The 16,022-nt window shown below is 47.9% G+C and overlaps 1 protein-coding gene across 10 annotated transcripts in view; it reads left to right on the top strand.

The window, feature by feature from the left end:
* Positions 1-15,803, top strand: part of BCL6 (BCL6 transcription repressor) — a 73,765-nt gene extending 57,962 nt beyond the window's left edge. For 4 of the 10 annotated variants that reach the window (XM_083504125.1, XM_083504118.1, XM_083504126.1 and 1 more), the window contains 9 exons: positions 2,091-2,129; positions 3,506-3,678; positions 3,994-4,215; positions 5,082-6,077; positions 7,120-7,301; positions 9,170-9,337; positions 11,128-11,282; positions 12,981-13,118; positions 14,212-15,803. In XM_083504125.1, coding sequence (XP_083360251.1) covers positions 3,518-3,678; positions 3,994-4,215; positions 5,082-6,077; positions 7,120-7,301; positions 9,170-9,337; positions 11,128-11,282; positions 12,981-13,118; positions 14,212-14,355 — 2,166 coding nt within the window. In that variant the 5' untranslated portion in view covers positions 2,091-2,129; positions 3,506-3,517 and the 3' untranslated portion in view covers positions 14,356-15,803. Of the gene's footprint in view, positions 1-514; positions 652-763; positions 877-2,090; positions 2,130-3,505; positions 3,679-3,993; positions 4,216-5,081; positions 6,078-7,119; positions 7,302-9,169; positions 9,338-11,127; positions 11,283-12,980; positions 13,119-14,211 lie in introns of all 10 variants that reach the window. The other 6 variants (XM_083504123.1, XM_083504121.1, XM_083504122.1 and 3 more) reach the window with 4 other exon arrangements.
* The last annotated feature ends 219 nt before the right edge of the window (positions 15,804-16,022 follow it).

Here is a 16,022-nt window from a genome sequence, read left to right as displayed (position 1 = left end):
CAATTCAGCGCCACACGTCCCACACTGTTTTTTCCTTTGTGGGTGTGGGAGTGTTTTTATGGGCCAGATCACAAGAGCCACATAACAGAGGATTTTTTTTTTTTTACAGTGTGGTTTTTATTGAGATTTCAAAATGCAATGCTGGGAAGACAGGAGATCTGTCCCCAGCTAGATTTAAAAGAAAGAACTGTGGCATTAAAAAATAATAATGTGTGGGATGCTTTTGGTTCCACCTCCATTCCCATCCCTGAGTATCAGAGAATTGTAGGGACCCTCAAGGGTCATCTAGTCCAACCCCCTGCAATGCAGGGATATCAGCTGGATGCAATTTACATGACAGATGGCCATCCAACCTCTGCTTAACAGTCTCCAAGGAAGGAGAGTCCCCCACCTTCCAAAGGAGTCCGCAGAAAACAATCCATCTCCCATGTGACAGCTCTTGATATATTTGAAGATGACTATTGATGGGAAGCTATTGTTGGCACCACAGGAATTGTCCTATGGTTTCCCACAGGGTTCCACATTTTGTCCCCTTTGCTGTCTTGACATCTGGGAGTTGTCATCAGGAGGTCTGGAGTGAAGTGTCATCAATATATGGTTCGCAGTCGGCTCCATCTCTCTGTCCCATCAGAATCAGGAGAGGCGCTTGAGGTGCAAACTGCAACTGTTGCAGCGAAACTATATTTAAACTGTAATCTTCACCAACTGTAATCTTTGCATTCCATTGCCATTCAACTCCCACCTTTCAATATTCTCCTTTTAGATACCGGCTACCTAAGATTTCGCACCGGGTATCTGACGACATAGGCTCGAGTCCATGGGAGCTTTATGCCATGATAAATTTGTGGTGCCACAAGATTCTTCTGTGCTTTTTGTGTAAGAGCCCAACACCTCTATTATTATTTTTTAGAAAACAACAACCACACATCTGTTGTGTGCCTTGTGACGTTTGGAAAAGGGTCATGGGAGGGAGTTTTGCAGAAGTGTGTGTTGGGTTTTGTTGCTGCTCTGACAACCCCCACCCTGATTTTGTGGTCCAAGTGCCTTTGTAAGACCTTTGGGGCAGAGCAGGTGAAAGAAAACTACTGGTCATGCACTGAGCATCTTCAATGGAGTTATAACTTTCACACTATATAAAAAAAGCATTGACCACTTGGGTCCCCGTCATGTTAATACTTGGCTAGCACTGTTGTTTTATTTTTAATATTTTGTTAGGAGCCACCCAGAGTGGACAGGGACAACCCAGTCACATGGGCAGCGTATAATTGTTGTTGTTGTTGTTGTTGTTGACGACTGCAATTCCAGACTGCTGAATGTTGCCAGACAAAGGGAACATGTCACTCCCTTGTTAAAATGACTTCACTCCCTGCTGATCTGTTTCTGGGCACAATTCAAAGTGTCCAAGCTACCTGAAAGATCACATCTCCCATTATGAACCTGCGCAGATGCTGAGATCCCTGGGAGAGCATCTTCTCTCGGTCTCTCTGAGTTCCCTTAGTCTCATCAACATCCGAAGCACAGCTGGGGGGTGACCTAGACAGAGCCTTTTCTGTGGCTGCTCCCATATTGTGGCACTGGCTGTGCTTTGGGTCCCTTCCAACTCTATGATTACAAGGAAGGAGATTCCTTGGGGTCCCTCCAACTCTATGATCCTAGCAATTCGCTCCCAAGAAAGGTTAGCCTGGCTCCCTCTTTGATTCAGAAAGGCCTTTGGAGACCAAGGTGCAGACATTTATGACTGCTGGGCTGCTGCTGGGGCAAACTGTATTTTTAATTGCTGGTTCTCAATGTGTCCTGGTGTCTTTTAATTATTGTTTTTAACCAGCTTGCATTCTTTACTTTGCATTTTATAATGTTGTTTTTAAATGTCAGGAGCCGCCTTGAATCCCAGCTTAGGAGAAAGGCGGAATATAAGCACAATGAGTGATAATTATATGAATGCTTGCGGTTTTCCCGTTGGGGCCTCTGGTTGGCCACTGTAAGAACAGAATGCTAGACTAAATGGGCCACTGGCTCAATCGTGCAGGCTTTGCTTATATATATATATATACTTACGAGGTTCTTTGTGTTTTTGTGTTTTGTCTGTGCAGGTCTGAAAGAAACCCTTCGACTGTGAATTGAAGCAGGAGGTAAGGCTCCGTAATTGCTTGCCTCATTCCTTCAAGTGTGTCGAATGGAATATTGCAGCCAGCTCAGCTGGAAGCGTTTTTCAGGAGGGCGTCTGGCTTGATTTAAGGAAATAAAAACACAAGTGGCGTCCTCCCTCCCTTGCTGATGGGAACCGAGTGGGTGGGTTTGGTGGAGGCTGCCCTCCCGCAGTCGGGTATCGAAGGCTTCCTTTCACCTGCCCCTCTTCAGGAGGGAATTACCGTATTTTTCACTCTATAAGATGCACCAAACCACAAGACGCACTTAGTTTTTGGAGGAGGAAAACAAGAAAAAAAATATTCTGAATCTCAGAAGCCAGAACAGCAAGAGGGATCGCTGCGCAGTGAAAGCAGCAATCCCTCTTGCTGTTCTGGCTTCTGGGATAGCTGTGCAGCCTGCAATCGCTCCATAAGACGCACACACATTTCCCCTTACTTTTTAGGAGGGGAAAAGTGAGTCTTATAGAGCAAAAAATACGGTACTTTGCGGTCTCTACATCTTGGTGTTTTGGTTTACCTTAAATGCTTGCCCATGTTTGTGACCCCCCCCCCCCGGGGTTTCAGAGCAGCTTTCGCAGAGTCAAAACCAGAAACGGCAGATCAGACCCACCATGATACACTTTGAAATAATTTAAAAAGATGGTTTCAAAGTGCAATTAAAAGGCAACGGGGACAATCGCCCGCATTCAGCCCTCCGCCCCTAAAATTCAAAACGAGCCTTTGAAGAAATTTCTGGGGCAGATGAAATAAGCTGACAATCCTCCTTAGGCAGAAAAAATCCACTCTAAGGAATTTTCACCAGTGAAATCGTTCAGCTCCCAGTCACTGCCGGCCTGGCATAGCATCTTTCCAGTTTGGGATGGCCTTTTCTAGATCAGGCCAGTCCCAACCAGCTAAAGCTTCACTTTCCAGTTGCTTTTGGGAGCTTACAAGCAGGGCATGGAGGTGGGTTGCAGTTCCACCAGTTCACTTGCGATCTATGTTAGAGGTACACTCTCTCTGGCTATGGAGGCTTTACTTTAAGGTCCCATGCATGGCTGGTAATATCTAGCAGGCCTCTTTCTCTATGGGCTGCTGCTCCTTCACAACGGCTTTGAGGTGGGAGTCAAACAGGCCTAGCCACGTGTTTGGAGTGTATGGGGCTGATTGGAGTTGTAGTCCGAAACATCTCGAGGGCCCCAGGTTGAGGAAGTCTTGACTAGAGCCTCAGGTGTGTGCTCTATAGATGAGCTCACCCTGCTGAAATGAAGAGCCCTCCTGACCCCATAGATCTCCGCCCAGGACCACCTGCAGCCAGGACCTCTTTGCAGTGCTCGTAATAATTTCCGCCTTTGCTCCCTTCTTCTGCACGCCGACAGGACAGACCCAAGATGGCTTCACCGGCAGACAGTTGCATCCAGTTCACCCGACACGCGAGCGACGTCCTCCTCAATCTCAACCGCCTCAGGAGCAGGGATATCCTGACGGACGTGGTGATCATCGTCAACCGGGAACAGTTCCGAGCCCACAAAACAGTCCTGATGGCCTGCAGGTGAGGGGAACGACCCCAGGACTCGCCAACATCCCCCGAAACTGCGTGCTGGGAGATTCAGGGCTGATAAAAGGAAGTTCCTTCTTCACACAGCGTATAGTTAACTGTGGAACTCACTGCCACAGGACGGCCACCGACTGGGATGGGTGGAGGCTAATTGATGGAGCAGAGGGCTATCAGTGGCTTCTTGGCTATGCTCTGCAGTTCTTCTGAGTAAGAGCCATGTACCTTGAGCTCCTTGGAAGATAGGTGAGCTGTAAAATGAATAAATAAACACTTCTCCACGTCTGTTTTTTCTTCTTCTCTTCTTCCCAGTGGCCTTTTCTACAGCATTTTCACCGATCAGCTGAAGTGCAATTTGAACGTCATCAACTTGGACCCAGAGATCAACCCTGAAGGCTTTGGCATCCTCCTTGAGTTCATGTACACCTCCCGTCTCAACCTGCGGGAAAGCAACATCATGGCTGTCATGACCACGGCTCTCTACCTGCAGATGGAACACGTGGTAGATACGTGCCGGAGACTAGTCAACACCAGGTGAGTTGGCCCAGGTTGACCTCCGCGAGGTCAGTCCATGGCTATGCACTTTTCGAGAACGTTGTGTGCTCTTAGGGTAGCTCCTTCTACTTCTAGGTCCAGCAGAACCTGACCAGTCCGCACTGTTAGGGGTCTGCTGTGTTAGCTCTACCACCACCAGCCCTGGTAGGAACCACTAGAAATCGTGGACATCCAAAGAAGCTGAATGTTGGAAGAACGAAAGTTCTTCTTTTCTCTGTCTATGGAGCCATTGATCTAGATGTCTTTAAAAGAGGAGGAGACAAATTCCTGGAGGAAGAGAGGTCCGTTGCTGGAAACCACAGGAGGTGGAGAGTGCTGTTGTTGTGCTCTGATCCTGCTCATGGCTTTCCCTTTAAGGTATCTGGTTGGCCACCATGAGAACAGGATACTGAACTAGATTGGCCTGATCCAGAAGGCTCATCTTATCCTCTTATGTTGATTGGTTGGTTGGCATCCATCTGTCTCAGGAGACAATGGAAGAAGAGTGAGCCTTCGGGGGTGAAGTCAAACTAGCGCATGGATAGCTCAGTTGGTTAGAGCATGGTGCTAATGCCAAGGTTGCAGGTTTGATCCTCATATGGGACAGCTGAATATTCCCGCCTTGCAGCGGGTTGATGATCCTCGGGGTCCCTTCCAAGTCTACAATTCTATGAAACTGTTGGAGAGTCACAGCGCCTGCTGTGGCTGTAGATACAGGAGAGACATGCTTGGTTGCAGCTGGGGCAGAGGACAGTATCTTCTGTCTGTGTTCTTATGTAGGAAGAAGGAATTGCCTGTTGTGACCATGATCTATCAATTATTCCAACATTTCCCTCTCTCTTTCTCTCCCTTCCCGCCACGTCCAGTGACACAGAGATGATGTCTGCTGTGAAGACTCAGCGGGAAGACTTTCTGGGCGGTCGCCTGGCCAGCCACCCAGACATGATGGCATACAGGAGCAGCAGGGAAGTCTCCGAAAGCGGGCTGCCTCTCCGAAACGGGTCCATCTGCGACGGAAGAGCCTTCGTCCCCGGCTTGTACAGCGGCCTTTCGGGCTCCCCCATCTCCTACACTGGATACAGCCCCATGCCCGTCGGCGGGTACCTCTTCTCAGACGAGGAGCTGCGGGAAGCAAGGATGCCCCTGTCGGACATTTCCAGGGCCAACCCTTTCCCGAGGGAGCGGGCGCTGCCGTGCGGCGCATCCCGGACGGGCGCTGCAGGTTATGCCCGGAGCGTCACCGAGGTATCACCCGGCATGTGCCAGGCCGCCATCTACTCCCCGAAGAAAGCTGCTGCCGAAGAGGTCAAAAGTGATGTGCACTACAGCGGCGCCCCTGCCCCCAAGCCTGCCGCCCCCTTGGTAGCCCGCAACAGCGCCTACTTCCCCTGCGACAAGGCAGGGAAGGAGGAGGAGAGGTCCCCTGCCGAAGACGACATCAGCCAGCGCTTCGAGGCGAGCAACGCCCCCATGAACCGCAAAGTCCTGGTCAGCCCCCAGAGCCCGCAGAAGTCGGACTGCCAGCCCAACTCTCCCACCGAGTCCAGCAGCAGCAAGAACGCCTGCATTGGGCAAGGGCCCGGCGGGCCGCCCTCCGCCAAAAGCCCCACTGACCCCAAGGCTTGCAACTGGAAGAAGTACAAGTTCATCGTGCTCAATTCGCTCAACCAGAGCGCCAAGCCGGAAGGCCCTGAGCAGGGCGAGGCAGGGACCCTCTCCCCCCACACCTATGCCCCCTCCCTGACCTGCCAGCAGTCGATGGAGCCCGAGAGCTTGGATGTTCAGTCCCCCACCAAGATGAGCGTCAACGGGGAGGACTCGACAATCCCTCAGGCCAGCAGGCTGAACAACATCGTCAACAGGTAAAAGCTCCCGGTTGGTTGGGGCTGCTTACGGTCTCACCAAAGGCCCACTGAGTGTGGCAGGAGGTGGCAAAGAGGTGGAGAGCTTCCATTTTCTTTCTCCACCCCATCACTGAAGCCCTCAGCTTCGGGCAGAGCAAAGAGGGATGAGAGGCAGGCCTGCCTTTTTCAATAATAATAATAATAATAATAATAATAATAATAATAATAATATTTTTTTATTTATACCCCGCCATTCCCGGTTCAGAAAACCGGACTCAGGGCATCTAACAACAAATTTAAAACACTTAATTGATGCAACAAAAAAACCAGCATAAAATACAGTATAAAACGTGAATAACAATAAATTCAAAAAATTTAGAGAGAATCCATTCAATAAACATTAGATGATCACCAGGGCTAGCTGGCTAAATTAGTCCTATTTGGGCCTTTGAGGAGATCAGGGGAGAATTAGCTGTGGGATCCCATTTCCCCCCAAATAAGAATCAGAAGAGCCTGTTGGATAAGGCCAATGGCCCAATCTGCTCAGCATCCTGTTCTCACGGAGCCTGCTAGCTGGATCCGAGTGCGAGAGCCCTCTGCTCTCCTGATGCTTCCAGCAACATCCAGCAACATTGCTGCCTCCAGCTGTGTGGGGCACAGCATGGTCACGGGGGCTAGAAGCCATCAATAGTCCCCCTACTCCATGAATTTTTCCAGTCCTCTTTTAAAGCTGTCTGGCTGTCACTGGCTCCTGTGGGAGGGAGTTCCACAGTTTAACTTTACGGCACGTGGGAAGGACTTTCTTTTATTTACTCTGAATCTTCCAACACTTTGTATGTCCACGAATTCTGCTTGTGTCATGAGAGAAGGAGGAGAGATGACACAGGGGTTGCCGTGAAACAGGGGTCGGGTGGCCATCTGCCAAAGGGGTTCTTTAGCTGGGATTCCTTGCACTGCCGTGGGTTGGACTGGATGACCCTCGGGGGGCCCCCTCCCAGGTCTACAGTTCTGTGATTCCATCTACGTTGCTTACACTCCTTCCCCCACCCGCTCTGCCTAGGTCGCTAGATGGGTCTCCTCGCGGCAGCGACGACCAATCGCCTTTGTACCTGCATTCTTCCAAGTGCAGCTCCTGCGGTTCGCAATCCCCCCAGCATTCTGAGATGTGCCTTCATACCCCCGGCTCACACTTTGGAGAAGAGATGGGAGAAACGCAATCGGAATACTCCGACTCCAGTTGTGGTAAGCCCAGACCAATCCATTTCATGGTTATTTTGGCAAAGGAGTTCCGTAGCTCGGCGCAGGGACACCTGTTTGGCTTGCAGAAGGCCCTGGTGGGTTCAATCCCAGGTTGGCGCTGCCAGGCAGGGCTGGGATTGCCCTCTGCCTGAAACCCTGGAGAGCATTGTGGGCGATAGCGGATCAGACGGCGCAATGGTCTGATTCGCCATAAAGCAAGATTCCCTATGTTCCCTGCACGCTCTCATTTCCCCTGCTTGCTCACTCTATGGGCGCACAATATATAGGTACCCAGAAGCCAATCTCTGGCCTTATAAGATGCAACGCATAGCAAGCAGGAAATCCCTCTTCTGCCAATGAAATCCGTTCAGATAATGATTGGGTGCCTTTCCCAATTCAAAGGTTGGTTTTTTTTAAAAGCTCTCTTAAAAAAACAAACCAGAGTCAAATGGTTTGTTTCTGGAACCAGATCATTCTTGTGCCACACATCCCTTTCAGAGTCTCATCCGCACAATCCAACTATTTCGGAAATTCAGAACATCCCGAATTCAGGTTCCGAAAACCTAAAGCCAAAGCGATCCAAGGCTCTGAAATTCTCCAAAATTGGACTGAAAATTTTTCATATTTGATTTCAAAAAACAACAACCACCCAAAATGTATTTCTCTATCTCCAGCAACATCTGGTTTAGAATCTCTATTTGTGGGGGAGGGGTGGGCAAAGCCGTTTCACATCCTTTCGGATCACATAGTGCTGTACAAACCTCTTTTGCAGAGGCCAGACGTGTCTTTTGTAGGAGAAGGCCTGGATTGGGGGGGGGGGGTCAAGCCACCCATCCAACATTGTGCGCCACCCTGCTGGCACATAGACCTGAGGTCCCCTGCTCCACCCACATGCCTGGAGTTTTGCACGGCGCCCCTTCCCCCTCCCCAGAAACTGAGCTGGATCAGCTCTGGTACCAGTGCCAATGGGGCTTTATATTAATAGCAGGGTCTCCTGGCATTTGCCCCACTCTGCCAGGAGAAGCCGGCGCCTGCATTCGCCGTGCAATTTCGCCTCTGCCCTAGAGCATGCAGCAGCTGTTTATCTTACCCAATGCATCTGTAGTCCACCTTTTCCTCCTCCAAGGAGTGAAGTGAAGGACATGAGGCAGGAGTTGATAATGCAGGTGAGCTGCGCACAGGTGAGCTGCAAGCAAGCTGCCGGCCAGCTCTGTGGAGGCTCCTTTTATTGACACAATATGCAAACCCAGGCAGATACATTTTGGGCTGCGACTTTTGCACATCTTCCAGTCCCGAGATCGTGGGGTGGTACAAAGCTATTCTGGCACCTGTTTCCACCACGTCATTTTCCCCTTGCACAGTGTGTGACGAAGGAGACAAAGGTCTCAGAGACAAAGGTCACAGACAGGGCATGGCAGACTACTGAGACCGCAAAAAGTTAGACAGAGGGCAAGATGTTCAGACAGCTGTGGCCTTATCTGTGAGGGGGAGTGTGTTCCATACCCAGAGATCATTCCTACAGAGGAGCTCAAGGTGGAGCACGTGGCTCCCACCTCCTCCCTTTAAACCCCACGACGACAACCCTACGAGGTAGGCTAGGCTGAGAGAAGGCAGTGACTGGCCCCAAAAGTCAAACCCAGCGAGTTCATGGGGATTCCAACCCAAGTCCGGCACAAGCGCTAGGCCACGTTGTCTCTGGCGGATGAGGATTTCCAGGAAGGAGGAATTGAGGGTCCACTGGATCTTTCCGTCCCCCAAGCAGCAATATCTGCACAAGCTAGCCCCCCTGTGTGTGTTTGTGTGTGCTTAGCTGTTGCGCTTAGCTTCCTCTGACTCCCAGCCGCCTCTTCCTCCTTCGGTTCCCCCGACAGAGAACGGAACCTTTTTCTGCAACGAGTGCCACTGCCGCTTTTCGGAAGAGGCGTCGCTGAAGAGACACTCCCTCCAAATGCACAGCGACAAGCCCTACAAGTGTGACCGTTGCCAGGCCTCCTTCCGCTACAAAGGGAACCTTGCCAGCCATAAAACTGTGCACACAGGTACGGCGCTTCCGGGCCGCCACAGGGGCAGGGGAGAGGTCTGTCGGGATGGTGGACGGTCAGGCCGAGGGAGCCGTGCGGCCTGGGGCCATGGAACCGCAGGATTGCCGGGTTGGAAGGGGCCTCAAGCGGTCATCTAGTCTGACACCCTGCAATGCAGGGATCCCGGACAGACGGCCCTCTGAGCTCTGTTTAAAAGTCTCCAGCGAAGGAGGATCCACCACCCTCCGAGGTCATACGATCACGGAACCGTAGAGCTGGAAGAGATCCCTTGCAACACGGTAATCGCAGCTAAAGAACCCCTGACAGTTGCCCACCCAAGCTCTGCTTGAAAACCTCGAATGAATCATTGAAGGGCTCCCCAAGGGACATCTAGTCCAACCCCCTGCAATGCAGGAATCTCAGCTATAGTATCCCTGGCAGATGGCCGTCCAACGTCTGCTAAAGCACCTCCAAGAAACAAGAGTCCACCAGCTCCTCAAGGAGTCCGTTCCACCTTCCATTTCCCCCTGTATGTCTGGCTGAAATGAAACTAAACCCCAAAAACCTTCAGTGAGGACCAAAAGTGGGAGAACCGGTGCAGGAATGGGAACCTCCAGATTAATGGCGGGCCACAATTTCCCCCCTTCCCTGACCAGTGTCTGAGGACGGTGGGAATTTGTGTCCCTGCACAGTGTTGAGGTGCCCCTTTTCGAGGGACAATCTGTTTCTGTTTGTAAAGCACTTTGTGATCTGTGGCAGCGGAAGGATCTGAGACAGGCAGTATCATCGAGTTAAGGGAGTGAGCTTTGAGCCAGGGAGTCAGCAGTTCAAATGACCTCGCCTTGACCATGGACTCTCTGGCGGACCCTTGCAACCTCCGTTTCCCATCTGTAAAATGGGGACAAGCCCTTATCCGGATCTGGGGAATTCATGAGGGGTGCTCACATGTAACGTTTTAACGAGTATGCAATCTGGGTACGCAGAGAGCTGAGCTGTGTCCTTGTAGAGTTATTCACATGTAACACAGAAAAAAGTGTATGCAGTCTAAGTATCTGTGTACACTGTAGGTTTGGTTGCACTGGATGTAGGTACATTATTATTGTTGTTGTTGTTGTTATTTATACCCCACCCATCTGGCTGGGTTTCCCCAGCCACTCTGGGCGGCTTCCAACAAAATATTAAAACACAATAGTCTGTTAAACATTAAAAGCTTCTTTAAACAGGGCTTCCTTCAGATGTCTTCTAAAAGTCTGGTAATTGTTGTTCTCTTTGACATCTGGTGGGAGGGCATTCCATGGTGGTGGTGCCCGCCCTGTAGAATGCCCTCCCATCAGATGTCAAGGAAATAAACAGCTATCTGACTTTTAGAAGACATCTGAAGGCATCCCTGTTTAGGGAAGTTTTTAATGTTTGATGTTTTATTGTGCTTTTAATATTCTGTTGGGAGCTGCCAAGAGTGGCTGGCCAGGTGGGCGAGGTATAAATAATAAATCATTATATTATCAAGCTCCCAGATTAAACTCCCCATGGCATCTCCAGGCAGGGCTAGGAGATGCTGCGAGCCCGTGTTGACAATACTGAACTGCAGGGGCCAATGGTGTGCCTCAGTATAAGGCAACTTCCTATGGCTTTCCTATCCGTTTGGGTCCTTGGCGCTGAGAGTTTTGAAGGCGAGGGGGCACCCTAGTCGCCCAGGCCCCATTCCTTACCCAAAGCCGCGCCCTCCCTTCTAGTCGGGCCACACACACTTTCATAGAAGCACCTTCTCTCTTTTTCTTTCTTTTGCTTCATACCGCGACACTAAACAGGCTCCGTTCTGTTTGTCGAGACAGGCGAGAAGCCGTATCGCTGCAGTATCTGCGGGGCCCAGTTCAACCGGCCGGCCAACCTGAAGACCCACACGCGGATCCACTCGGGAGAAAAGCCCTACAAGTGCGAGACCTGTGGGGCGAGGTTTGTCCAGGTGGGTAGTTGATAGGTGGAGATGACTCTGTGGACTCCCTAGGTGGCGGGATTGAGAATTTAGCCATATTAGTGTTGGAATACTGCCAGGGAGATAAAGTCCATCATGGCCCCAAGCCGTCTGCCGGACGATCCATCGATCTCCCGTAGGCACGCAGTATCAGCAATTCGCGACATGAGTTTCTTGAAATAGCTTGCCACGTTCCAGAGCTCATGCACACTCTATCAGCAGATAATTCACAGCAGAAGTCACACGCAGGAGAGCATTATTTACAAGTTTTATTCAGCGTTGATCAGAACAAAGAAAAACATGACTGCCTGCGTCAGTGTCTCCAGACACAGAGAGAGAAACGAAAGCAACAGAAAACATAAACATCCTATGAACAGGAAATGCGTAGACTCTGTGACTCACAAAGCCTGCTCCCTTTTAAGGTGGAACGGAAATATCCTAACAATTAGCAGAACTTGAGTGATACTTGTAAACACAAATACCTTTTGTGGAGTAGACGGGAACAATACAGTGGTACCTCGGGATGTGAACTGGATCCTGAAGTGAACGTAAGATGCACAGGCACGGGTTGCGTTTCTTCGCTTCCACGCATGCGCATGACATCATTTTGAGCGTCTGCGCATGCGCGAGTGGCGAAACCCAGAAGTAACGCACTCCGTTACTTCCAGGTCGCCACGGAGCGCAACCCAAAAATATTTAAGCTGAAGCGTATTCATCCCAAGGTATGACTGTATTAAAGAATATAAAACTGTGCAGAAAAAACAACGACAGTATAAACAGTACAATGAGAATGATTGGAAGACTTGTTTTGTCAGAAGACTTTTTTATTTAAGTGTTTATTTAAGTATTAATTAGGAAGATTAAGTTTTTTTAATGCACGTAAATCTGCTTTTTCTTTTTTCTTTTTTTCTGTATTTTCTTTTCTTTTTTCTTAATTCTTTTTTCTTTAATTTCCTTTTTATAGTATGAGATTGTAAATTCTTTGTATATGTGTGTAATTTAAATTAATAAAGATTATTAAAAAGAGAGAGAGAGAGAATTTGGCCCTTCTGGAACCCCGCTGCCAACACCAAAGGGGGTCTTTCTTTTGTGTGTGTGTTTTGTTTTGTTTTAAATTTTGTAACGTAATCTTTATTGCATTTTTAAAAATTACAAAAAAAGAGAATAAATTCAGCCTTACATCCACGTGTACTAAAAAGAAAAGAAAATAGATAAAAGAAAATTGTAAAAAGAAAAAGATCTTTGTCAAATACACAAAATTATTTAAGGAGTACAAACCATAATTTGAATATTCTACGCACAAAATTCATAGAAAGAAGTTACCTTCATATTTCTTCTTTCCTCCCCCCCCCTTACAGTCACATTCTTTCTGTTCCCCGAAACTGGCTTGAGTCCCTTATATGTTTATTGACTTCCCTCTAACTCTTTGCGGCTTCAACACTTCTCTTACATTTAAGTAATCTCTATTCAGTTATAAAAAGAAAATTCCCTTATTCCTGTGAGGTTAATCACAGGCACACAACCAAGAATCATTACTGGAACCATATTTTGTCAGGTAGTTTTTAAAGCAATCCCATTCTTTTTTTTAACCTTGTTGCCTGAGCGGTTTCTTATTAATCCTGTTTCTTTTGACGCCCCAAATGAACTCGTGGGAACCGCCCCTCTTGACACCTGTATTTCTTTTGCCAGGTAGCACACCTGAGAGCTCACGTGCTGATACACACCGGCGAGAAGCCCTACCCGTGCGAAATCTGTGGGACCCGATTCCGGCATCTGCAGACCCTCAAGAGTCACCTGCGAATCCACACTGGGGAAAAGCCCTACCATGTAAGTTGTGGCGTCTGAATGTGCCATGGTGGAGATTTCTGCATTGCATGGGGTTGGACTAGATTTCCCACAGGGTCCCTTCCAATTCTACAATTCTGGGATCTTGTAAGCCAGGCTATACCAAGCTGGTGTTTTCCCCTAGGAGCTAGCAGTGGCCAAAAAGCTGGATGGCTTAAAAGTCGTGGTTTTATTAATTCTCAGGCCACAGGCCATTCGCGTATAAGATGAATAGGTACAGCGCAGAAACGCACAATATAAAATACTGTATAAAATCACATTGATACTTAGAAGTATGCATCTTAAAAATACTGCATAAATCACATGTAAGGCAGATCAAACTTACATATCGAAAGCACTAAATTTAATACAGAGAAAAAGCATTGCTTATTGAAAGGTAAAGGGACCCCTGACCGTTAGGTCCAGTCGTGGCCGACTCTGGGGTTGCGGCGCTCATCTCGCTTTACTGGCCAGCATGTGGGCCATGTGGCCAGCAGGACTAAGCCGCTTCTGGCGAACCAGAGCAGCGCACGGAAACGCTGCTTACCTTTACCTATTTATCTACTTGCACTTTGACGTGCTTTTGAACTGCTAGGTTGGCAGGAGCAGGGACCGAGCAATGGGAGCTCACCCCGTCGCATGGATTCGAACCACCGACCTTCTGATCGGCCAGCCCAAGAGGCTCAGTGGTTTAGACCACAGTGCCACTCTATTCTGCCTTGGTCAGACCACACTTGGAATACTGTGTCCAGTTCTGAGCATCAGAATGGTCTGCGCATGTGCAGAAGTGGTCCTCAGGTTGCGGAAACCTCAGGAAACCTGCTTGTATAAATATTCATTTAAGCATTCCCATTGTTCCTGAATTACAATTTTTGGTTTGTGCCTTATTAAATCCGTCCATTTTGCTAACTCCAGGTACTCACATAGTTTACTTAACCATTCCCCATTGGTTGGGATATAATTTCCTTTCCAATGACTGGCTACCAGCATTCTCGCTGCTGCTGTTGCATACAGAAAGACAAGACAATTTATCCCTGTTGTTATTAGAGCCCTGATCTGACGCCTTTTCGCTTTTTCTCCTCTCCCCCCCCTCCAGTGTGAAAAGTGCAACCTGCACTTCCGCCACAAAAGCCAGCTGCGCCTCCACTTGCGCCAAAAGCACGGCGCCATCACCAACACCAAGGTGCAGTACCGCGTCTCGACAGTGGAAGGCGCCGCTGAGCTCCCGAAGGCTTGCTGAAGGAAGGACCTGTTTCTCGGGAAAAGAGGGTCTGGCTTAGGAGGAGGAGGAAGGGCAGTGGGGGGGGGCGATGTCCAAAGGAAACTTGTAACACTTTAGGGGGGGGACGGGACAAAAACTTTATTATTCTTTATTGTCACACAATGGAGTGCCTCTCGAAGCCCGGAGTTTCAGTTGCAAAGGAGGAAGAGAGAAATAGTATAATGACACGGGTTTTACATTTCCTTTTTGTTTTTTCCTGCTTCCCAGTTATGTGAATTTTCAAAAAAGTATATATATATCTATATATCTCTCTCTATATATCTATATATATATAGTCAGAGCGACATTTTGTGTATGTGTGTGTGTGTGTGCGTGTGTGTTTACGTGCAAGAGAGTTTGGGTTTTGGAGCTGGGGGGAAAGAACCCCCGTCTTTTAAAAGTCTGCGCTGCAAAAGGCCTGACCCTTTTCGCAGCCAGGAGACGAGGAATGTAGATCGTTTCGTGGGAACAAATTGTTATTTCTTTTTTCTTTTTTCTTTTTTTTTTTTTGCAAATGAAATTGTGTGTTTTTTAACGAAAGAGCGGGGGCGGCGGGCGGGGAGATTGTATATGCTATCAGAGTGGAGAGGGCTTTAACTTTTTAACCAAAGGTGATGGAATCTATGGCAGAGTTGTAAATATATGAATATATATATATATATAAATAAATATATAAAAAATATAAACCTTTAAAAAAGAGATATTAAATGCATATATATATATATATATATATATGTATACACACACACACAGACACACACACACATATATACATATATATATATATGCATTAAAGTCTCCTGCTAGGCCTCTGCAGGCAGATGGCTGATCCAGGAGTCTTTATTGTGACAAAGCACTTAACAAGATATTTTAAAAGTATTGCATCTGTATTAGTGAGAAAATATTTTGTCTAAGAGCATTGAGTGTGTATTTGTATTTTTTGCAAGTGAAGGTTTACAATTTACAAAAAAAAGAGTGTGTATTAAACCAACGAAGCTGCAGAAGGAATTTAAAATAATTTAAAAAAACGTAATTTTGTGTTCTGTTTTCCTTTTCTTTCTTTCTTTCCTTTCCCCCAGTCTGTATATATGTACAATGTTTGTTTGGGGTTTTATTTTTATTTCTCTCTCTCTTTTTTTTTTTTTTTTTTGCGTTTTCTCACAGTGCCTTTCTTTTCGACTAAATTAGAGCCCAGTTTTGAGGTACGGTGTCGCTACCAAGGGGGTCGTTGCAGACTCTTGATGGAGAATGTCAGGTGTTGTGTTTTTTTTTAAAAGATAATAATAATTTGGTCTCATTTTATACACTTGTGTTACAATCAGTCAATCTCGGGTGACAGGGTTTGGGGGTGTGTCAAACTGCATTAATGCGTTCTGTAAAATATAGCTGTACAAATTCAAAAATAAAACGGCAGAAAGCAACCATGAGCAAGGCTGTGTGGTGTGTTCCTTTTCCTTCCTACCTGCCCCAGCAGCTGTTTCTTGAGAAGGCATCCCTTTGTGCCAGTTCAAGGTCCAATGCAGCCTTCCTCAACCTGGTGCCCTCCTGGTCCCCAGAATTCAAACTCTCACCCATCCATAACCAAAATAAAAAAATTCCTTCCAGTAGCACCTTAACAACCAACTAAGTTAGTTCTTGGTATGAGC

This window comes from Podarcis liolepis, assembly GCF_965112155.1.
Source record: "Podarcis liolepis genome assembly, chromosome: 5".
Taxonomy (NCBI): Eukaryota; Metazoa; Chordata; class Lepidosauria; order Squamata; family Lacertidae; genus Podarcis; species Podarcis liolepis.
This window is presented reverse-complemented; position numbering and strand designations above follow the sequence as displayed.